Below are 25,996 nucleotides of genomic sequence, written 5' to 3'. Positions count from 1 at the left end.
TAATTCGTTTATAACACCTTGGTGTTCTAACACAAGGTTCTAACTGATTTTACTATTAAAAATCACATTTGAAAGCAAAACAATTTATTTTGCTCATTACGTGAAAATAATTTTCAGAACCATCTGTGATGAAAGCGTTTTCGATTACCTACCATTTATTTTACATAGTTTTAAGATCACTTTAAACCGTGTACATTCGCCATATTGTTTTTATCTGACAGTTGATAGTTGTTACAAGGCGCAATGTATTTCGTCACTTTGGTTGGACAGTGTTCTAACTTCGCATTTCCATATTCTGAGATACGTAATAATCAGCGTTAAAATTTGCAAAAACTAATTTACATGATCTATTTTACAATTTCTAATTTTGAGTTTAATCTTGTGTGAAGTATTTTAGTTTGATATGTTTTGGTCTTGGTACCGGTAAACTGAAATACTTATCATAAGATTCAACCTCTAAATCTTAAATTGATAAATGCATTATGAGAAATCGTATTCGCAAACTAAATACTTTGGTATATATAAATAACCTGTACTGAATAATAAAAAAATAATATTATGTATAATACGTCGATATATCACTATCACAATATTATCTATCTAAAATGTTCAACATAACGTTGAATGGTTTGAATAATATTATAAGCAAGTTGGATTTATACTGCATAAACACCACTGTGGGAGTAATTTGAAGTAAGAAGAGCACCCCTGAATAGATTACTTGAGTAGAAGGTGAAGGTAGTATTTATAGGTTAAGCTATTAGAGTGAAGCGACCAAAGTAACTAGTTTAGTTATCGGAAATGGAAAGAATCACAGTGAACTAATGTCTCAAAAAAATTGGTCATAAACATAGTCAGTTCTGCAAGGGCTACGGTGAGTTTTTCAATGGCCAATGGCCATGCGGAAACAATATCATATAGTAGGACATGGACAATCATGAATCATGACTAAACTTCTACTGACACACTCACTAGTGTGACCCAGAGGCACGTAGGAAGGAAGAGGTTAAGGCGATGCACTACGTCGTGTAATATTTTCAATTGTGCCGCTATCAATAACAACCCTTAAGTAGATGGCGATAAGGTTTAAATTCCCGCTTAACACCATCCGCCTGTTTTGATTTATGCAAGAAAAAAACATGGCCAAAAAGTGCCTTTTATTTTATTTTGTGGATGTTCATGCATTAATATTTATTTTTTTCTCGATCGTTTTATAAATAACTTAATTTGCCACATTATACAATAAAATCATAACCGAAAATGGGTTTGCAAGTAGGAGATTTTGAACTTTAAAGCAGTTTTCATAGGCCTATACATTACTTTTTTCTGGGCTTATAAAAAGACTTATCTAAAAAATACTCGATTATTTCAAAGGCCAAGATGTATTCTACTAGCAGTATTTAATTAAAGCATCTGAAACATTTCTAGGCGACCAAATTTTCAAACCAAAAACGCATGATTTTGCATTACTACGTATGGCATCACCTTAATCGAATAACCGAATGAATGAAAAGAGATTAGAGTAGGATAGGAAGGTTTGAGAATAAGAGAAGATTATCCAGTGAATAACATTTCTTGGGGAGATCCAATTCCACCCCTGGAAGCATCATCTTGATTACCACAGAAACGTTCTTCTTTTTAAAATTTACTATCTTTTACAAAAAATTATTAACTTGTTTTTGCTTAACATATAAAATAGAACTACACGTTTCTCATTATGCCAGATAATACTTTATTTAATAACTCCGTTAGAAGTAAATATAAATAATATGTGTTCTACTTGAATTTAAAATTTATAATCACGCATTTGAAATTGATTGCAATCTAGCCTGCAGCCTGTAGGGGTGCGGCGCTATGCAGTTAGCCTTTGTACCTTCTACCTTCAACGGATCAGACAATGTCCCATTATTGAGTGTATCTATGTTTCATTATTTGATTTATTTCAAAGTGAACGGAATAATTACACCAGTAGTTAGCATTATTGAATGTTAACCATGATGGGATGATTTTGATGGCATGCACTATTATGCAGCTCCGAGAGGTTGCGACACCTACTATTACCTTATTTACATGTCGTGATATGCACATTATGCAATTAACAAGATCCTTATGATAACTTATCTTCAATAATGTTTATATGTTAATCCTTTACATTCGTTTTCCATTCCAATGCAAATACTAATCTGATTTGTGATTGCATTTGTAGGCTATAAATGAAATTACGATGCTGTGTATTATCAATGATCTATTGTCATTTTGTATTACAAAACAACATGCATTTAAATCTCAAAAAGAATGTCATTTGAAAACGAAGCAAGTACATCATAATTTCATATGGGGTATTTTTCACAAACTTTGAATACCGTTAGAAATTTGTGGAAGATTTAGGATGGGTTGTTTCGGAGAATTTGAACAATTCATCAAATTTCAACATCCACTTTCAAGTTTTGTGAAAGATTTTTTTGGGTTCTGTTTTTAATCCAGTTCTTTCAAGCAACTATTCCGTAATGATATAATAACAGAACTTGAATACGACTTTCACAGAACTTGAAAATGAACGTTGAAATTTGATGAATTGTTCAAATTCTCAACTCGTCCTTAATGTTTACTTTTCAGATTATCGTTATTATTATCCACCAAATATACGTTATTTTAATATTTTATTTCATAATTATTGAAAAAAAAACAATTTTAACCCGCACATTCCGAAATGGTTCCAATAGGCTACAACGTCACTATGACATAAAAACGCCAAATGTCTGGTAAGACTGTTGTCATAAACGTTACCCGGCGTGACGTCAACGCCGCCAAATTCACGAATAAAAACAAACATGTTGTTTTGGCGGGAAATCGAAAATGACACATTTTAAATCGTAACTAAAAATTTATTCTTCAACATAAAAATAAATCAAAAAGACCGTCATTACCGTAATTTAATCGTGAATAAAAAACATACCCTATTCTTAAAATCAAACTAGATTGAAATTATACGTCGCTTACAATAATAAAATACTTTTTAACACCTACTTAATTTAAACAGTAAAATTCCAGTCCCATTATTATTACCTATGTTTGCTGTAAACCGTTAAGCTTCCTCTGCATAGCCTTTAACTATCCCTTCTACTACCTAAAATACGCATTTAGCTATTACCTTCCTGCCATCATTACATGAACTGGATCATCTAAATATGATAATATCTACCGATCCATAAAAATGTTTGTTCCATGGAATGGTACTACACATCAATACAAAGCTGAATTAAATCGATAAAACAGTTATTAACCTTTTTCATATTTCTTGCCACTAGTAACTATGCAATATTATTAAACTTACAACATTAGCAAAAAAATATAATCAAAAGATTAATTTAACATCAAAAAAGTTAAACTATTAATTGTTGTTGTTCAGCTACCAAGTTTCTCGTGTTATCCACTATTTCGTGGATATAATTAAGTATAAGATTGTTTGAGAAATTCCACCATTTGCCAATTTACTTTTTTGCTCGTAGTGCTGGAAAATAAATAATAGAGGTGTTTTGGCTCGTTTCTTCATCAGTTCGCTATAAAAGAAATTCTGTAATGTTTCCAAAAAGTTCAACCGCAAATTATTAGAGAGTAGACTACCACAGTTGTGGCATTCGACTGCTTGAAACATTTAAATCCTATTTAGATAACGATTAAAATTCTTCGGCTTGATAAGAATGAAACCAGGTCATGGATTTGAAATATATTTACCACTATCATCATTGTTCAATGCTGATGTACGAGTAGTAATTTCCGAACAAAATTAAATAGAATGAGCTCCGAATAAGTTCTTAAATCATCTGTGATCGGCTTCTTTGAGAGACTAGATAAACGGTCGAAGGAGAAGTAAGTAATTCCTCAGATTTTTCGTAAATCTGAGGAATTTATTAGTATTTTGGGACAATTTTTAAAGTTTTGTTAAGTCAAAAATATTACTTCAAATGTTAAAAGTACTTAACAATTATATTTTTGATTTTTTGATAAATTCGTCGATTTGCTAAATTAATAATATGGTTTGATTACTATTATTAGAGTTAAAGTCAGGTTTTTGTCTAAATGAATATTTGGTCGGCACAAAAATAATACTTTAAGCGGTTTTAAATCAAAGTTACTATTTTTATTTCACAACATTAAGTATTGATTAACCGTGAACGAAATTCGATAGGAGAAAATTAAACTCCATCCATTATTAAAAGACGATTAAAGTCAAGCCTTATTAACCTCCTGAGTTAATAATTTTGTACTTTAAGACATGAACAATAATAATTGATTTGACATTAATTCCCTCCTATAATACCGTAAACTTTGGAAACTGCTCGAGTTCGATGCCTTCGTTTTTTCCTCCGCAAGGCAGGGTTTGATCGCTTCCGGTTGTGGGACCTTGCCGCGCCTCCCCTCGCCTCCTCTCGCCTCGTCTCGTCGCGTCTCGCCCCACCGGTGAGAGAAACCACCTCGCAAAAGTGAACGCGATCTCTCTCTCTCCCCCATTTCCTCCCAACCCAAGAACCAAATCGCTGCCGAGCACCAGTGTCTCTAATATTAAGCTCGTTTGTATTCATATTCAGACTAATAATCTTGTAATCAAGGATTTTTACTCTGAGATTATTCTGGTTTTTTCAGGGTCATTTCAAATTTTATATAGGAACCTGAATCAGATCAAGTTTGACAAAGAATTAATTTAACAGATGCCAATAATATGAACCACAGTTCATTCAGTTGTTACAAATAGTATAATTTTTGTTTTATGTCAATGATCAAACTCATGATCACAGCCTAGCCTCTCCCCCGCTTGACAAAGTCGTGTTCACATTGAGGAACAACAATTTCGTCCGGGTAGGAATTAGGACCATAGTAAATTTTTTTTAAATTATAATTGTACACTAAACAGAAAATAACATGGAAAATAGGTATTAGAATTAAATCACAAACCAGTCTATACGAACCTAGCGTAGCCCACAAACTACTTGAAAACTGGGATATAACTCTAATAAATGATTTTTTTTTAAAGTCTTCTGTCGGCTGGGCATATTATTTTACATCCATTAATATTTTTTAAAAATACATGTCTCCGCAAAACCTACCCAGTGCCTAATTACCCATGAAGATATTTGCCACAGTAGTTAGTTTGGAACTGCTAGAAACTTCATGTATTTATTATAGAAAGTAGATTGGCAGAATATATTTATTCCAGTTTCCTTACATTTTCTTAGCACCTTTATTTGAAATATCGAGTTTGCTGATTTGCAACTGCAATTAGATAGTTCAAACAAGAAGCATATTGGTTTATGCTTTAAAAAATAAACGACGAATATATCTTGTGTGCGACTGCCCACGTTAAAAATCGACATCATTATTTCGCACTTCGCACATTTCTTGGCCAAGTTTAACTCGCTTCCTTAATGCATCAGACCCTTAAACACGTTCTGTTTTATTTATGGGATATTCATAACCATTACATAAGACTAATAACAAACATAAAAAATATCGCAAGTTCGTTCCCCTTTACAGTACCAGGAAATCGTATCCCGCGTCCAGAAGACATAAATATATCCTCAACAAGGAAGCGTTTTGTATAACCGAAAAAATAAAGTACCCATAGCAAAGTTCATACGACTTGGAGGATTCTCTGTTCGGCGATTTATTGTCGTGCAAGAAGACACGCAAGAGAGAAGTGAAAACAGAAACCAGAAATGAGGAACCAGTTTCGAGGGAAAAAAAATATCAGCGATGGTCATGCACGGACGTGGCCTGCATGGAAGAATTCGGTGCGCTCCGATAAGGAGATCGGGTATTGGTTCACTGAAGGTCGAACTCAGGGATGGAGGGAGCTGCCAGTACTTGCTGCTTGCCTGGTACCTCAGACTTATCTGGTACCTCAGTACTTACAATGATTCTTCAGTACTTACCCGGTATGTCAGTACTTACCCCGGTACCTACGCCGCGCCAACTCGTGCCCTGCTATCCGAGCAGTGCTCAAAGGGTCCGACCAAACTTTAACATACGTTATCAATCAAAATGTTTCGCTGAGAGCTTTGCAGGCAGATAAGATAGCCTGAACCTCGCTTCAATCTTAAATGCACTGGGTGACTTGTGCTTGATGTGATAAGTTGAAGGCAGTAGTGTCTCAATGGTAACTAATATATTATTATATTTTTCTGAAAAGGCTAATATAACAAAATATTCGTTTTAATGGTCTTGTCCATAATTAAATATCAGACAATACAATATCTCAAAGGAATTATTATTGATGTGAAACATAGTTTGATACGCCTAGGGGGGGTAAAACCGACTCTTGCGTAGCAAGCGTGGCAAGACGGGACGACGCTCTTACACGGAGCCTCCTGACTCTTCGGCTCTTTCAATTGAAATGTATTTAATTATTGAAGACAATATTAGCGATTTTTAAACGAAAATCTGAAACAGAAAAATCAGAAAAGGATACGGTCACATCTAGGACTCAAACCCAGGACCCTTGTCTTGCCGGGACACCGCTCTACCACTGAGCTATAAGATAGGTTTATCTAAAAAGACGCTGTCTAGATTGCATTTAGTTCGGGTTGAATGTTGCGATCGTACATAAAAATAGTTGCCAATAAAAATGTGCGGAAAAAAATGAAGACAATGTTGGTAGTTCTTATTCGAAGTATAGTAAAGTAATAATAAAGTATAATAAAGTCACTTTTAATACAATTAAAAGTGACCGAGGGGGATAGGGTCCCATTAGCTCAGTGGTAGAGCGGTGTTCCGGCAAGACAAGGGTCCTGGGTTCGAGTCCTAGATGTGACCGTATCCTTTTCTGATTTTTCTGTTTCAGATTTTCGTTTAGAAATCGCTAATATTGTCTTCAATAATTTAATATTACAATTTGAGGTTTTACTCAATAAAGTTATTCCGAAAAATAAATAAAGAAATATATTTCTTTGTGTATATTTTACAGTAACAGTAAAAGAATTACTTTATTGTCAAAAGTGGCATTTTACTTCCATTTTCACTTCCTTCAATAAAAATCAACTTCGATGTTTCACACCTACCAGGCGTCCCGTAACGGCTATTTTATAAGACTCTCAGAATATACTTAGTAGACTAATAACTACTAAATATCTCACCAGACTTCTTCAATGCCAAGAGTGCAATATTTTTTTACATAGCTGATTTGGGAGTTACGTCCTTAAATATTTCGCATGTAACCACCCTGTAATTTCTTCGCGCATCTGCCAAAGAAATTCGAGATTGCTTATTGCATAAACTAAGGGACAGCGCATTAATTAAGTATATTTTTAATGAATGTCACAATAAATAATTCCTTCGATTATATGAACCGATTTAATTACTCAACAAAATTCTTTCGCGAAACGTCTTGACAAACTTGAATCAAAAAATAATTACGCTCTTTTAAATTTGTCAGAACCAACATAAAGTCAATGATTTTAGTTGAGATCCAGACATGTATTTTTTGCCGTTAAGTTGATCATTAAGAGTCCATCATTGTGCACTGAATTCGGATCTGGTTGAATAATGGCATTGAATCGGGAAGTGCACGTGAAACCAAATTGCTTTTTATTATCTACAGTTGAGCTTCGTGCCATTGTATTTTTACTTTTTTTTTCACCTGCAGTGATCCACGAGATGAGATTTTCAGAGAAATGTTTTTCATTTCTTTAATAATTTCCCTACTTCAATTTTATGCTTATCAAATATCAATCTCACCTTTATTAAATTATGTATTTCTACTATACACTGATACTGTCATGACTTGGTATGAGTACAGTTTCGCAACGCTCCGGGACCATTTATTGGATACACAACACCTCTGCCATAGGTTACCCCAAGTGATTCACTCTGCAGGGGTGCCCGGTTCATGGGGTGAAGTCTGTCCAGGTCCAGGCGGCAGATGCGTATTTCCACTTAGTCCATGGCGAGCCAGATTTGGATGGACTGGTTGATGTAGATCTTTTCACCTTTCCAACAAGACTCTCTGGACCCTTATATAAGGTTTATATCCTTTTTCTTCTTAGATCTTCCTTTCCATCCTCTCCTTCATTTCCTTTTAAAAAATCTCCACACAGCCTCCCCACAGATGACATAGAACCTGACGGAAATTATTTTCCTTGGTGCTCCATGTTTGGATCTAATGTAAAAATACCGATGGGAGCCACGAAAAGAAGATTTGTAGCGTAATCTAAATTGTGTGTAATGAGTCTTAGCTTGAGATACAGGACGAATCTGTTGTGATCTAAGTAAGAAATTTGATGTGCAATTCTTTGAAATAGCCTGAATAGTGTGTTAAGACTAATAGCAGTGCATTTAAAACACACAAGTAAATATTTATTCTCTTCACATTATTTATCCGTTGCAATTGGAGCCGTTTTCTTTGTTTTGAAATGCAGTTGATGAAATCAAAAGTAATTCTAATTCTCGTTCTTGGGAACTGAATTTAACAATCGACCTTCATGACGACTTAATCTCACGCCAGACATTCAACTTTTTGATTAATTTCACAGCGATTTTGTTACTCGGAACACCCGTAAAGAATATTTAAAAATCACGTAGCGAACAAAACACCATAGCGAATCTACATGACAATCAATGTACATAAATAATATACTGCCTTGATTCCCGGAATTACATTAAAAATGTATATAATTAGTCTGTTAGTCTTACTGCCATTAGTCCCAACACTTTTATTCCGACTTTATGTCCGGGTTAAATCTTCCCCACAGGAAAAACTTTACCTTTCAAACAATTTTCCACAAATGATCATTTAGTCAATCCACATTATGCAAGTGCATTATATAAGCATAATAAATACAAAATAATACAAAAACAAAACGTCATATCACCAGAGATCAAATGGGAAAATAATTCACCGACTCCAGATATTTTCATATCAGAGGGTTCGGCTCGGTAGAACTTCTAATTGGACCTATAAATCCTACTGATTCCTCAATATAAATCTTTCGTAATCCTATATGTATTTAAAATGATTGATTTTTGCATTTTTTTGAATAAATTCTTTGACAGTTCTATATGTATACATTCTTTGAATGAGAGAGATAGGTATAATGCCAGTAGCCGAAATAACAAATGGTAATATTTTTATAGTCTGTATTTATCTTTATTTATATTCTTATTATTATTATTTATTCCCCATTTCTACTATTAAAATTGACTTTACGTAACACCTTTTCCTCCACTTGAGAATCTTGGCAAAAATATGGTCCAAAAAGTTGTACTAATTGGCCTAAGTTTCGGTAGGCCATGTAGGAAATAGGGTAATCGAGCAATGTCCTTTGGCCAAATTATAGACGGTGGAGTAATTTTGTTTGGAAACAACGAACAATATTTTATTAATCGATGTCATTTAAATAAGTTTTAACATGTCATTCTAGCATCGGTTGATTTGTTAATATATTTTTTTAGTTAGTTACTTTCTTCTAAACTAACTACTTCTCTCTTTCTCTCACCATCGTTATACAAAAAAATACAATATCTGAGCGATTAACTGTTTCACTATGTCATTGAATGTTTATGACAACTGCGACTTGTCCCGGAGTTTTTTATTTGTAATCTATCCGAACAAAGCGAAAGTGAATTTTTTACTTCCCATCGGTAAGCGAATAACCGCGACTAGGGTCACCAACTTTTAAAGTCTGAATTTTCGTGGCAATAATAAAACAGAAAAAAAAATCTGTTTCCGGTCGGTAGCGTTATTGATTATGCTCGTTATTAATATGTATGAATGTTAATTGTTTGTGTGTATTAAAATTAAAATTCAATTAAAAAAATTTCAATTATGGATCTTTAGTGAAGGCCGGTCATCTATATTATTTATTTTTTAATTTCCTTCAGCTTCAGTGCAAATGAATATTCGTTTATTTAAATACAAGAACAGGCCCGTGAAAAATCACGGGATATTGTAGGATTTTTTAAACTAAAAGTATTTATATTTAAATTGCCTTTCAAAAACAAATATTGCCGATTTTCTTTATAATATAATTATAATATAGTTTTTGTTGGAAAATTAGAGAGGGTCAGAAATTAACCTATCAATTCAACAAAGTAATTTTAAAAGTATGCTGTCAAAAATTTAAACAAATGAAATACACATTTTAGATATATTATTAATGATCAAATAAAAAATTAAATATTTTTACCTAAATTATTAATGTACCATTATGATTATTATTATTAAGAATTTACCTACATTATCGCTTTTCTGAATTCATTCAATATCGGTTTCAATTTTGAAGATTTCAAAACATATTTCAGTTCATTACGCATTAATATTTCACATTACCAAGAACCGAAATTAGTATGTTTAATAATGTTTCAATTTCATATAACATTTTTTTTTTTTTTTAAAGAAAGACAAACATTTCCGGGTTACGAATAACCTGACAATATTTGAAAATCTCCTACTACCACCACAGTAAGCTGAAAATGTTGCTCGTGTTGTGATGGAGGACTTAGCCAGCCTAGGAATTGAACACACTACGCCTGAGTGCCCAAGCGCGATATCAACTCGGCCACCGACCGGTCATTATTTATGTTTACATTACCTACCTCACTAGGTGTAACCTATTGTGAGATGAGTGAAGACAAGGTGAATAATATATTTTCTCAACTATGAATATGGCGTTCAGTCTATTTTTTTCGCAGTCAAAAGATTATTTTATAGCTCCTTATTGCATAGTGGAATTGGCTTTGCAAGGTGCAAGTTGTGTTGACAGAAAAATCGGTGCTAATTGCATGACGCCAGAGCTCATCACTCAATAGGTGAATAATATTTTTTCTAAACTATGAATATGGCGTCCAGTATATTTCTTTCGCAGTTAAAAGATTATTATTTAGCTCCTTAGCTCATTGTGGAATTGAAATTGCAAGTTTCAAGTGGTTTTGACACAAAAATCTGTACTAATTGTATGACGCCATAGCTCACTACTCAAGAGATTTTTCTGTTTCGAAAGACAGTCTGTAAAAGTCTAAGAATAAATATTGATAAAAACGTTTAAAAACAAATTTGTAATGATAAATCCACGAGAGCATTGTTCTTTATTATACAAGAACTTTGATAGTCATTGATGCCAGAACATAATGGCTTGATACATGCTGATCTTCCGACCTCAATTTTCTCTTTCATTAAAAATGTTCATCTTGCAACAGCACGCAACGAACACAGTAATGGATTTCATAGAAAACAAATTTTCTCTGCGCAAAAAAAAACCTTTAGCTTAAAGGGCAATCTAATGCTAACAAAAGCCTTGATTCAAATCACAATATTTTTACAACAGGCGGATGATGAAAAAAAAACATTAAGTTGTTTGGCCACACATAATTTATTCTTTCTGATGGGCAAAATGGGCAAATTACATATTATTATTTAATGATAATATCTACTCATTAATTGACAGCTTAAAATAACTTCTTCGTTAGTCAAGTGAAGTGCTATTTGATAGTCTTAATAATAGACCGTTTGATTAAACGATAATTATATTTAACTATGTTGGTAGTAAGGATCGAAAGGTCGAGGATGGGATCGTTACTTACACTGTTTTCACATTAGTAACAACATTATTATTTAGCATTTATGCAAGGTCATTGTTTAATTTTTAAATTAGTATAGTCAATACAAGCTACTTACCTGATGTAACTTAGCAGATTAGAAATGTGTGTAAGGATGGGTGTTAATTTTATTTTAAGAAAAAACAATTTTCATTTTTAAAGATATATTTCAAATGTCAAATATTACTATGGTTAATATTACGATCATTAACATTATCAGATTTTTGCATGAACCTACAAATCCTGGAGCGATTTTGTATGATTGACATTGAAGACAATTCTAGGGTGAAAGGAAATTTCCCGGCAGCCATCTTGTATGAAATGAACTATTTTTATATTTTTAACGAATTATAACTTCTTACGAATTTTCTGGGGTATATGATGATCCATATCACTCCGTGTCTTCGAATTGTTCTAGAATAGCTCTGTTCAGGGTATTTTAGGTTCATGGATTTTTACATCCCATTTTTGCGCTACACTGGAGTAGAATCAACACCCTAATAACGTAGTCAAACGCGTATACTAATACGTGACTGGAGACATATTACAGGAATTAGTTTGATTTCTTAAAAACTTTCCATTTCAATTCAAAGTCTAATTAATGTATTATGAAAAGCTGTTCCTTACTCTCGAAACATTGAAAGCTGTGAATTAGAAACACGTTATCGATAGCATTAGTTGGGTAACTTTGTAATTTTTACTATTGCAGCGTAATGTTAATGGTAGAAGTAAATCAAAAGGATCTTGTTACTTAATGTCATTTCACTTAAATCTGATATATAAATCTATTTTATTTGCACCGATCGCGATCACGATACCCGACCGCTCAAATACTCAGACATTATCTGCACACCAGGTGTAGCAAACTGTAAGTTACAGAACCAATTAGCAAAAAGATAACGCCTGTTAAACTTGCCACTATCTAGCTATCAGCATTATATTAATGCCTTTTTAAGTGATGTCTTCGATTTATCGTCTGAAACGGAGAAGATTTAGTTCTACGCACTCAGTGGGTTAGGCGAACAGGTAAAAGGGAAAGTGCAGCAGCGATGCAGCGTTTCTATTGCAGGTACACCGTGGCGCGGAAGTATCGCGGAAAACTCGGCTTGATATTGCTTTTATTATTTCCGTACCAACAACCTGGAATCGTCTGTAATGGCACTAACTGCTAATTAATGAGCATGACAACTTAGATGGCTGTTTGAGATGATACACGCTTTGTTCGTTTTATGGATATTATCATAAATGCGGCTTCTCGGTTTAATGAACTTTTGTAGTCTGTTTGAACACAGAACTGAGTATGAAACATGAGTGTCATAGAAATGCATATAATCTGACGGGTAAAATGTGTGTAAAAAAAAATACATATATATTTTAAGAATTCTATCCGTATGCCAAGATTTCTAGAGAAAAACCGTATCTTTAAAGGAATTTAATGGTTGTTTATCAGTTAAGTAATATTAAAAACACGTTTATTAGTAGGCCTAGACTGGGAATCCGGGGGTAAAATGCGATAACTTCGGGAGGTTATTCTATATGATGGTAGAAGTAAAAAAGTAAATTTTTTTTCGAAATTCCACCTTTTTTTTTCCTTACAAAAATATTTTTTAATAGAAGAATATTGGTTTTCTCATACAAACAGTTTTTACCTACTACTAAACTTTTTTTACCTAAAACTACCTTAAAACTTTGGAAATTCGAATGAAGCTTTTGTATTTTTTACTTGTACTTTTTTTCATGTAGAATCACCCCCCGAAGTTAGCGCACTTTGCCCCCGGACTCCCTGTGTATCTAGGCGAAAATGTAATTGTATGAAACGCAAAACCTCTCGAAGGGTGGGCTCTGGCGTTATTCATTTTATAATTATATAATGCTGAAATTTGTAGATCAATGCAACTATTTGTAGAACGTATGTTATCTGTCAAGGTATAAGAGATTGCGCCATAATGTTTGTTTCATATTTTTCAATTGTTCAATAAGAAAAAAATCGTCTTCTCAATAGGAGGCAGTCGATTAGTAAAGCTTGTGATTTATTCGTGGTTATCATTTTGTAACTAACCTAAGTGATTTGAGAAATGAAAATTAAAAAAAAAAACTATAATATGGGTATTACATCATCAATAAAGATTCTAATTCGTTCTCAAATAAAGTCATTTAACATTACTAATAAAATTTTATTGTGAATGTTAAGATTATTTTGGGCCGGCCTGTACCAGCTGTCAGACAGTTATAGGTGAAGGCGGTTCACCTTCGTGCCCCAACGGTGCTGTGCGCATGCGCAGACTAACTCGCTGCAAATAACTACTTGTAGGTGCTCTAGTTAAGGGATACCGCAAACGCCTTACTTTTTACTTATTGCAAATAATATAAGTAAACATAACCTAGTTTTAGTGTACGTATGAAGCGTATTCAAATGAAACATTTTGTAAGTGTGCAAAATTTCACATTTTCATTTCATGGATGGTAACTAAAAACACAGTTTCTTGAGAGCCTCAATGAAGACACTGTTGTGTTTTTATTTACCACGGTAGAAAACCCTTCAAGCCACAAAATGAAAACTTTACAGGAGAAAAATTTTAGAATAGTGGTTATTAGTTTTTCAAATTTTTTATGTAAAATATTGCCATTCATAATTGTGAGAGATTTGAGGGTTGAGTATTTTTGACTATGGTTTTCCCTAAACAAAAAAAAAAGAATGTGTAAATTAATTTTTATTAAAAATTCCTTAATCACCAAAAACTATTTTACCGTCTTGAACCTTGAAGACGATCATTATCACGATTTTTGTCAAAGTTAGTCCTGTTCAAGGAGTTAATGAGAAATCATTTTAGAGAACTCTGATAGGAGCAACCTTCTGTTCCTTATAATGGTGTGATAAAATGGCTGCCTAACATTGAAGGTCTATAAAAATATTCTAAATCAACGAACCAAAATGTTTGTTATTTAAAAATACTTTTTTTTATGTGACAAACGTAATATGTTCATGTTAAAAGAACCACACTCTTTTTGCTCCATTCGTATGGGTCAAAAGACACGTAAGATATTTTGTACTTATATTTTCATCAGCATACTGCATGACTTTTCATTAATGAAAGCAGCTTTACTTTAAAATTAGTTATTGCTTGTAATGTCTGTGGTTAAGCAAGCGAGAAACCTTTCTATACGCTTCATGAAGATATAAACCTTACCGTAATATACTGAACACTGAGCATTGGAACCTTTTCAATCGCTCGGCAGATGATCTAACCGTTTAGTCGTATGGTAGAACCTATCTATCAGCTATATACTACTATCGTTGTTCATATCGCGTGCTTCAAAACCACAACTGATACCGCAAGTTCTGGGGTAACCAACAATGAGGATAACTATTAATTAATAAAATATTAATAAAATTTGTATTGTTCCCCCGTTCTTCCCATTCCTTACCATCATTTGCACATGCACTTGCTTGTTTTAACAGAACATTTGGTCAGATAAAATTATAAACATCTTGCAATTAAGATCATTAGGTACATGATGATGTACTGGATTTATGGAATTTATTGTTTATTTTTTTAAATTATTTTTCTATGGATGTGGCATTAGAGCATCAAGAGAATCAAGGCATTATTAACTTTATATGAATATTTATTTATTGATGATTTTTTGAAAATTCATTGTTATTATCTTATTTAGATTCATATTTTTCATGTACAAAATACCTGAAACCTACTTGATCGGTTACGTCGATATAAAAAAATGAAGCCAAAATAATAACATTTTTAATCTAAACACGGTACATTATAAGTAAAATACCTAGTCAACCGCGTTGTCTAAAATATTAAAATATAGATGTATTCAACAAAATAAAGCATGATTAAAGGTCGAAATAATGTAGTATTTTAACTGTAACGATGAGGTAGAATGGTAGAAAAAAAAGAGACGCCCGGGTAATACATGATATGTGGCGTATGTGATGAACCAAGAAAGGCGTGTAAGGTATAAGAAAGTATGTGGAAGAGAATGGCAGAATAAATATGTGGAATTGAATAGCAGAAGAAGTCGAGGATCCTCGAGAAACACATGGCACGTTCAAGTGAAATAAATATTTATTACAATACAATAATATTATTTCCAAATTAAAAATATATCCAGTTGTCAGGTATACTAGAATTCACAACCTCAAAACTTAGTAAAGTACAATACCATTTAAACCCCTCTCTAAACACTCCTGGAACTAATAAGAACAAACTTTGAAATTTTCAGCAAAATCAGTCTATAGTTTTAAATCGGTAGGGCACAATCAAAGAAACGTTCTTTTTTCATAAATATATATATATATGAAAAAAAAATATATATAGGTGTATTCAATCAAAGATAACAAAAAATCATTTAGAAATTATAGATTAGAACATATTGTAGTTTATACCTCCGGCATTCGGTGATATATTAGAACGCAATAGATAATTACAATGTATGTGGCATACAGCCGATAACCTTACACAACCTTGAGAGATATCTGTTTTAAAATAAGAGTAATATTTTCCATGACATATTTCCACAGCCTGCTTGATTAGATTTATCACGAAATGATTGCATATTTTTAATAAAATTAATAACATTATATTCAGCGTAAAATGACAATGAACGCACAGATTTAATGGACACGCAATTTGTACATAGAGGTCAAAAACATGTCCATAAAATAATATCAAACATTAAATAGCTGATGTCATTTTAAATCAAAAACATAATGCGTTGCTAAAATGCATTCCTAATCCCAGGGACACTTTAAAACAACATCATAAAATCTCATCGCTTTGCAACAAAACTCATATATTAACATGTCGATTTAAGCGTTTTATAATGCAAACTGAACATTAGACGTATCTCAGAAATGCGTAGGCATACGAAGTATATCCACTAATACAATCTTCGTAGCATTGCGTTGTGCTCCTCGAGGTTGAGGGTTTGATTCCCGTGCATTGTAAAAATATGTCTAAGCAGATAATTTGTACAATAATGCATTTATAATATGCGCTGCCGGATTAAGTTCATTGTAAATCGCACATATTGTTTGTCAAATGTATGGAGCCTTGCTATACATTATAAGCAACTTTATGCAATTTATTTTAGCAATCGGACTTCAACAGGCTTTAACTGTGTAAATAATAACTTTTTTCTAGTAACAAATAATATGTCAGTCAACATTCAATGCAATAATAACATGAAATTGTTTTATTGACAAATCATGTCGAGTTCATGGTAAGTTGTGCTTTACTAATCGATAAATAATAATTAATTATCTTTCGAGTTTTTTTCTATTAAGAGATATCGACGCGTGGACAAACCGCAAACCTTAAAGCAAGACAGTTTTCAAGATTGTGAAAATGAATGTAGGGCCAAGCAAAATCAATCAATGCCACGTAAGTGGTATTTGATAGACCAAATAGCAACCTTGAGATTTAATACATTTGTTAACGACTTTAGCGAATGAAATGAGTGTTATAATTTGTGCAATTTCAAAACTTGTAAGTATTTTTATTATGAACAGTTTTACACATTACAGTTTATCATGTTAAAAACAACTACCTATGGGCTCTGTTTTTAACAAGATTGAGTTCTTTTAACGGTCAGGATACCTTGACCTATTTATCTGGTCATGTGCTAGTACCTACCCTATTTACTAGGCTTGCACATCACATGTTAATCACAATAAATCACTAGTTTGAGTATAACAACGTCCAAATAACTCACAATAACAAGTTATAAAAAAAATGTTCATTGTTCTTAAATACAGTGGCGTAGCGACCATCTCGGAAGCCTTTGCAGTCGCTTGGGGTTAGGGTTTCTAAGTCTGAGTCATTTAAATATAAAAATGATTTATATTAATAATGACCATATCCAAAGCACACAAGATATTCACCCGCGATGCATATTCAATCCACTGTTTTTTTCTAGTGAATGCATTTTAATGTATGCACAAAAGTTCTAACTGCCAATGCTAGTATTATCCCCATTTTAGAAATGTTGTAAGGTGGAAGGGAGATGAGAGAGAAACGGAAAGGGGAGGTAAGAAAATAACTTGCAAATATTCAACACTATTTTGTTTGTTATTATTTAATGCGAGTACCGCACAAGAGTTCCAACAGCTCCAAACCGTATGGTGCTAGTGAGACTATGACATCTGCAATTGAGGTGTATTATGAGGTTGAAAGTAGTAAGGAGCGAAAAGAGATTGATAAGAGGAAGGTGAAGAAGTACCTGACTATTCAAATATGATCATCAAATATGGCTAAAGCCATTTCAAGCAACAAATCAACTTTCAAGTGGTATTTCATCAGGGCGATACTGAAAGTATCATATAACCTATAATATCAGTAAGTATTATATAACCCTGAAACTCGCCGCAAATATAATATTTACTATTTTCAATGAATAAATTTTCAAATAACACAAATTAATTAAATAAATTTTTCTTGGGCATACCGGGATTTGATCCTGTGACTTCCGGATTTGTAGCCAAGGATCGTGACCACTCAACCACGGAGGTCGTTAAAATCTTTTGCTATTAAGAATTTTAGGTAAATGAGGAATAAAACACCTAAATGTTGAATGTCTTGAGGCTGGTTCACAAGTTTGCCTGGTGGGCGGAGAGTTTACGACTACGCCACTGCCTAAATATTAATCTACGTTTAGACTTGACAGCTGGCATTCATTGAGCGGCGAGGAAAATATTTCAGCGAATCGTTAACCTCACACCACTTTTCCTTTTATACACATTGAACATTATAACACTTTTTGATTAATGATTGAATTTCTCCGACCGCCATTATATGCGCTTATCCACTCGTAACAATCATGAATCATGATCATCCGCAGTTGTATGAAATTTCACTTTGATTTTTTAAATTGAAGAGTGTTAACAATTAGATACGTTTCAAAGGAAATCTTTGTAATAAATAATCGAAAAACGTTGAAACATAAAATATATAATTTTTTTATTGAAAATATTCATGATAATTAACGTGCTGGTGAACACATTCAACGGTGTTCATAATTATGGAATTAACATTGTTCCCCTAGTTGTTATCTTTTTAGAAATTCATCTATTTTAAATTCCTTTCATTTTCGGAAATGAATGAATTACTGTATGCAAATCTTTATTAATTTCCACATTCCTTACATCTGTACGAGCTGAAACTCGGCAGATAGAGTTGTTATCGATGACAATGAATTCTATCAACTTTTGGTGGCAATCACGTACATCCGAAATCGGCTGACAATACAGCAGTATTAAATAAATGTCGTTCCTACCCGATCGGCATTTGGCGACATTGGTAGAGTTGTCGACTCCAGATCCTAGGTAGGAAGGTCAATTCTCAGACAAACCCTTTTTTAAGTTTTAAAAGACATTTTAAATATTTTGTTTAAATAATAGTTGTACAAACTTTGTTTTTTTACAGGTTAATTTTTTTAGTACATAAGATGCAAATACCGTAATTTACTTCCACACAAATGAAATATATTTATGTGAAGCTGTACATAACTACCCTAGTTAGGTGTGCCATTGAGAAAATTTAAGTCAGATGTATTGTAGTAAAAAAGCTTTGTTTTTCATAGGTTGATTTTCATATTATCTAAATACTTCGAGCTCCTGCGCATGCCAGATAACGAAATAGACAAAAAATTTAATTTATATGAAAAATGTGATAAATTTCCGTCCATAGCTCTAATTTTTCTTCTTGAGGCCCTAATGAACTAAATTATTTTCATTTAAGAACCGGGCAACATTTTTCTTTTCTTTTTTCAAATTTAATTACTTTAACCTCAGAACTTAGTACTTAGCTTAGAACTAAAAGTAATAAAATTTACCCTTTCTCCTTTTAATACTCTTCTTTATATTTTATTCGAACGGACTTACTAGTAGGTATTATTCTTTTGAAAAATTAAACTTTTTTTACCAAGGACCACAAACGGTAACGAAATTGTAAAAAAAACTCGAAGTCAACGTGTTTTAAGTGTAAATCAGTACACTGTTTACATCTGTGTTAAATAAGTACCAAATAAGTTTTTATCGCATATTTCCACCTCAGGTACCTATTGCATTAACAAGTAACAACACATGATCATAAAGCGTGCGGGATAACAATTTGTCTTTGTCCTTGATTCTGCGATTAGATATTAATGAATTCTCTATCGCTCTTAATTCTAAATCACGACTTGCTCTAAATTACATTGTTTCGTTTCCATTCAAGATTCCAAAACATTATAAATGAGGTTAAATTTTGGCTTTTACCACAATTTGAGGTTAACCTTAACAAATTCAATGTGAGTCCAATATTCACGAAATTATATATACGTAAATGATAGTAGCAAAATTTAGATTAATTATATTATTATATATGCTAGTAGTTTCAATGATTTTCATTACGTATTTATAATTTTATTTTGAATCATATCGAATTTAAACACTATTGGCATATTAATCAATATATGCCATTTGAATTAATAATAATAATATTGTTTGGTTATTCAGCTGAACAGAGAGGTTCGTGTAATACTCTGCCTGCTATATAAGAGCATACATAATATAAACGAATTACAAGTATAAAATTGAATACAGAATATAAAATGCATATTTTCCTACATACTTTCTTCAATGGATTACCGGAGGAAACTAGACGCATTAAAGAGAAAATCCAAACATTGAATGCTGTGAAAATAATAACTATTATAAAGGCAAACATAGAAAAAAAACTCTTTCCACACGAATTACTCTTAAAATAACCCATATTACTCATTTTCTGTATAAAATATATTACTTATCTACTTAACTACTTACACTTATATCACATCTACCGAACACATAATGCAACTTTTTTCTTCTCACTGTAATGTATTTACTATACACGTTATACCTCTCATATTAATAATTAATTATTAACTACAATAATGTACTGTGCAATCCTCTTCCATGCACAAGCTAACGCTTCTGTGGAAGGATAGTATTCAAATCTCTTAATATTAGGGTTAGCTGGAAGAAATAGGATGTAACCTATAAGCTATAACCTTTGTACTCTGTATTTTTGTGCAGTAAATGTTTTTTGAATTTTTAAATTTAATGTAAAAATCCACAGTCACGATTTTATATGTAACTAATTTATTTATTTAATAAAAATATATACAAATCACTGGTATTACTAGGTAAATTCTCCATCTATGGAGTACGGGCGCGCCCTGCCACTGCGTGACGGCCTAGACAAGAGGGTTTAAATGAAGTCCTAATGCCTCCGAATAATTGTGTCATCATAACTGCGGTCAATATTTGCTTACGTGCTGTGTTTCACGTATATTTATCTTGTTTGATTTTTCTTTCTTCCAGGAACACATTCAAGAGGTTTTGGATAAATGGACACAAATCGATGATGAAATTTGGGCCAAAGTTATCGTCTTGGAGAGGAATCGAAGAGTTGCTAAAGCCTATGCCAGAGCTCCTGTTCTCACCATCAATGGATCAGACGATGGCTTCGATGGAATGAGGTAAGCAAATTTAATTTAAAAAAGCAATATTTTCCAACACTCCCCCTTCCTTAGTTATGTTACCTTCATTTCGCCCTAGTCTTAGATCCATCAAGACAATACATTAATTAATTGAAAATTACATTTTATCATTGAATGGCACTATTGAGTCGTGTGCAATTTAAAATGTACGTAGCTCGAGGGAGTGAACTATTTAACACGGGTGCTTTTGCCTTTAAAAGTCATCGTAATTAGTCACAGAAATTTAACGGAAACGTATTCATGTATGAAACAACTTGTTGGTGAATAATTTTAAAACACAACAGATACATTACATTCCTAATCATAAGCCTAAGTGTAACAATGGCACACATTATGGCGTAGTATTACATGCTTTACATACTTGCCTCGTGTTACGAAATGTGCCCGCGTATAAATATGAAACTATGCGTAATATCCATGTGCGGATTACGAAATATTGGATCAAACAAATCACGACTTACGTGTCCAATTTTCTTATCACGGGTCGATCTACTTACGACCAACAGTCATACGGCTTTAAACAATAAAATTGGGCTAAGCCGTGACTCGTAAATCATGGCTGCTACTTACGAAAATCTATTCAATTGGCACTTCTAGATTAACGATATTATTAAAATAATTACCCACTATCCCTACTGGGTTTTAATCAAATTTGAACAATCATCATATAATATAAGGTATTTATTTGTATTATTAATATCCCGATACAAAGTTTGATGATTTACTTTTTTTGTTTTCAATTGATCCTATTACCTAATACCTATTTATTTGTTATCGATGAATAAATGCCAACGTATTTAATTAACACTAATGCCCTAATTTTTAATTTCTCGAAGTAGCTATTAACTTGCTGTGAGTAAATAGATTTCAAGCCTTTAATAATTGTTTCTTCCTTTGAAACTCATCCTGTTATGCGTGACAAAAAAATTATCGTGTCCCAAAACTAACAGAATTTTAACTTTAATTTGACTTACTGGAAGAAAAATCATCCAGTTAAATTTCTTCGCAAATTATTTGAACTCATTATTTCCTCGAAGAGCGGTAACATTCGAGATCTGATCTAGTAGAATTACTGCTGAAATTCGTATCGCTCTTGTTTTTTTTGGGTAATTAAACTTTCGTTTAATCGCCATATTAATGAGAGACTGAAAATTTCTATTTCGTTGAATTTTAGAACAAATAATTCGTTAAGGTCTAGTAATTTTATTTCGATAAAAAATTATTGCATAGTTCGATATTAAAATTATTAAAATATTAAAGTCATTTTTGGACATTAAAAGTTCGCCAAAATAGACCCTACCGTCGTGGGTGATGAAAACCAGAATATTTCCGTCAACTATCAGCTATTAATAAATATCTATACAAAACCCTCAAATTCCACTTTCTCTCAAAGTAGTTTATGTTAGGGTTTGCTGCTTGCATCTGCTTCATGTTATTTTTTTACTGTGTCGAATAATTTATATAAATATGTCTGTTCACTTTCGTCAACATGCACCTTTATTCCTGCTGGTAGTTATAATATTTTCCTTAATGTTCGTCAGATGAACACGTCAAGGTCCAAAGCAGAAATCCATTGACTGAAACATTAGTTTGGACGAGATTACACCTACACGGTTTTCGCTAAGCCAAAGGACTTCGTTAATTCATTAAAAATAAGTACAGATTGTGATTATCAGTACTCAGTAGCCGTAATGCGCTCTGAGCTAGACTTATTCAAATGAAGCTGTTATTTTTGAGATTTCAATCCCAATAATTCCTTTCCGAGTTTCTCGCCTTCAATTAAATGGCATCACCGCATCCACCCACTACGGTCAGTTATTTATAAAGCTTTATTATTACGTTTCAGCTTTATTTAAATTTCAGACGGAACAAGTCAGCAGGTACGCTCTGGTCTTCTAGGACTCGTGTTAACCAAACTGTGACGTTAAAAACTCACAGGAAAAATACATTATTTTTTTAAATAATATTTTGTTACTCTATTTTACAAAGGTTTATCCATTGCTTGAGTCTCAAACTATTGTGGGCTTCAGTGAGTACCACGAAATTGACAAATAAACAAAAAAAACTAGCTAAATGGAAATTATAGTAACCCGTGATTTTTCAAGAAGGATTGATATTTTCCTTCATGGAGAGAAATGAGTATTGGAAAAATGTTGAGAATCTCATTAAATTATTGGTAATTCGGTTAAAAACGGGATCGCAAGCCTTAACGAATAGGTTTCCTGATAAACATTTAGTAAATTATGAATAACACACGCGTTGGGCTTGACATCATGATAATATATTCGTAATTTACTAAAAGTTTATCAGGAAACTTATTGATTCATTCATTAAGACCCGCATTCCCGTTTTTTTCTGGATCACCGATCTCTTCAAAGTTGAAGAGAATCTTAATAAGATTTGATTTGACATTTTCACAGCCAAACTATATATAATATGATTATTATGCCGTGTTGCGCTACATCCTTCTTGAAACCTGTCCAAAACGTTAGCTAAAGGAGAAGATGGCATAATGTTCCTAAAATATACCACTATAAGATACTTAGTAAATTAGCAATACTTGTTTTCCTCTGTGTGTTAATTAAAAAAAGCACTTGAAAAATTGAAAATCACGAAATCCGACTTTACTTGTCAAGATTAACCCAAAAAAATTAAAACAAAATAAATGCACAAATTTATGAAACGTAGAATATATTTTTAAAATAATTTATTGCTAATAAATTTGATATAAGTGTAGACAGGTACTATAAATATCTACTATAGAAATGTATTCAAAAGAAATCTGGTAAAAAAGTATTATATTTATAGGTGGGTAGGAACATTATCGAAATTTAAATTGAGAGCAAATCCGAGTTCGAAAGTTCACTGAACCAGAGTTACAGATATACACACAATCCACATTTTTGATGATTTCATAGTAGACACTATTAGAGTTTTTTATTACTATATTTATTTTATATATATAAATTACAAACAATACATAACAAAATGAACCTTTGTCTGTCCAACTGGGAAGGATTTCCGTTTCAGGACAGCCAAATTGTGTATTTAGCACATAATATTCTTACAATGAAATGGCGATGCTATCAAAACAAATTTTGGGAACATTGTTGATTGCATTCGAAGTTACAGGATGGTTCTTTATCCTTGAAAGAATCGCAAAGATGTAATTTATTACCAGGCTCAATTTGGATAACATTAGTAATTGCATTCAAAACAGATGATTCTTTTCTTTCGGGACATCACAAGTCTGAGATTCTTTCCAGGGCATTTTGGAGAACATTTACAATATTGTAAAGTTAGAATTTCCACATTTATAAATCATTATAAGACATATGAATCCTTTAGTACCTTTTTTTAGAATTCCTTGGGTGATAGAAATTACACATTACTAGACCAGAATAAATGCCGTATGACATATGAATTTCCAATTTCAAAATTTCGAATCTTTATTTATTAAATGGCTAGTCATTATTATACAGTAATCGTACTATACAGATTCGTAAATTCAAATAATAACAACAATGAAGATCAAGTATTATTTTTTAAGACATCCATCCGCGAATTAATTCTTCAAACGTTCGGTTACTGAATGGTTGTTAGTTGTTAGTACGCCAATGCTAGTTGAATATTCCTCCGAGGGTTGCACGCCCGCCACTTCCCTATCGACAATCAACGACACGAATTCATTATGGTAATATGGAAGAGGTGTTGAAACACAAGTCATCTTCTATGCACGATTCTCTCCCCCGACTTAGTCCTAGACCAAGTAGTAATGTATCTACATGTGCTCACAAGAGGAATGAACCACATAGCTCTGTGCATTTTTAATCATTCTAACTACTTGACCCTGGGAGCCCTTGACTTAGGTTACCTCATTAATTACATCTCACGATTCGTATAAAAACTTGAAAAATATCCCTCACCGCTTTTCGATACTTGTTTTAACTGCTTTATTTTTTATCATTTGCAAGACCACAGTTCATATAAAATTTATTTTTTTAGTATATTATATCGGTTTCATGATAACTCAACACAGTACTAATTCAACACACCCTTAAAAAGTGATATAAAGTCATTAGAAACGATGAAAAAAAAATTCAAACCTAACCTAACCTACTTAACCCAGTTAATAAAGTTTTTTGTTTCATCACTTTCATGACTAAGGACGGATTGTTTCGGAGAATTTGAACAATTCATCAAATTTCAACGCTCATTTTCCAGTTTTACGAAAGTTTTTTTGAAGTTCTGTTTTTATTTCAGTTCTGTCAAGCAACTAGCCTATAATGATATAATAACAAAACTTGAATAGGACTTTCACAGAACCCGGAAATGAACGTTGAATTTTGATGAATTGTTCAAATTCACCGAAACAACCTGTCCTTAATATAACTTTTTAAAAACGGAAAAATTATCAATTTGATGATTTATCCGGTCACCATTTTATCATTTTTTAAATACTATTTGAATTTCATTTTTGTTGTAGGAAATAAATGAATGCAAATATTGGAAGCTGAAATCAACCAAAACCTCCTAGATCACAAGGCCGGGACACTGAATCCAATCAGCCTTCTAACTTATATGGGAACCTCCAAAAAATGTTTTTTTTTTTAAAATTAATATTTTAAAATGTTTTGATTAATAAGAATAAATTTAAAAAAATTAAAACGAAATTATTTGTAAAATCCCATACAAGTTAGGAGGCTGCATTGAATGAGTGTCCAGGCCTTGTGATCTAGTAGGTTTTGAATTAACCCACTTCCCGACATCCGATCGAGCTGAAATTCGGCAAATAGACTCGTTGTCAATGACATTGCATTTTGGCATCACGTAAATATATGCGAATTTATACGCATTTCTCTGAAAT

The 25,996-nt window shown here is 32.6% G+C and overlaps 1 protein-coding gene across 4 annotated transcripts in view; it reads left to right on the top strand.

The window, feature by feature from the left end:
* The window catches only part of exp (expansion), a 248,645-nt gene that overhangs the window by 138,715 nt on the left and 83,934 nt on the right, over window positions 1-25,996 (top strand). For all 4 annotated transcript variants that reach the window (XR_016305059.1, XM_089648887.1, XM_089648905.1 and 1 more), the window contains one exon: window positions 20,951-21,108. Coding sequence is in view for 3 of the 4 variants with exons in the window: in XM_089648887.1 (XP_089505013.1) it covers window positions 20,951-21,108 (158 nt within the window). In the remaining variant the exon portion in view is untranslated. The remainder of the gene's footprint in view (window positions 1-20,950; window positions 21,109-25,996) is intronic.

The sequence above is a fragment of the Hesperophylax consimilis genome, chromosome 3, assembly GCF_061612785.1.
Source record: "Hesperophylax consimilis isolate HC1 chromosome 3, BYU_Hcon_1.0, whole genome shotgun sequence".
NCBI lineage: Eukaryota > Metazoa > Arthropoda > Insecta > Trichoptera > Limnephilidae > Hesperophylax > Hesperophylax consimilis.
Note: the sequence above shows the minus strand (reverse complement) of the source record. Positions and strands in the feature narration are given on the sequence as shown.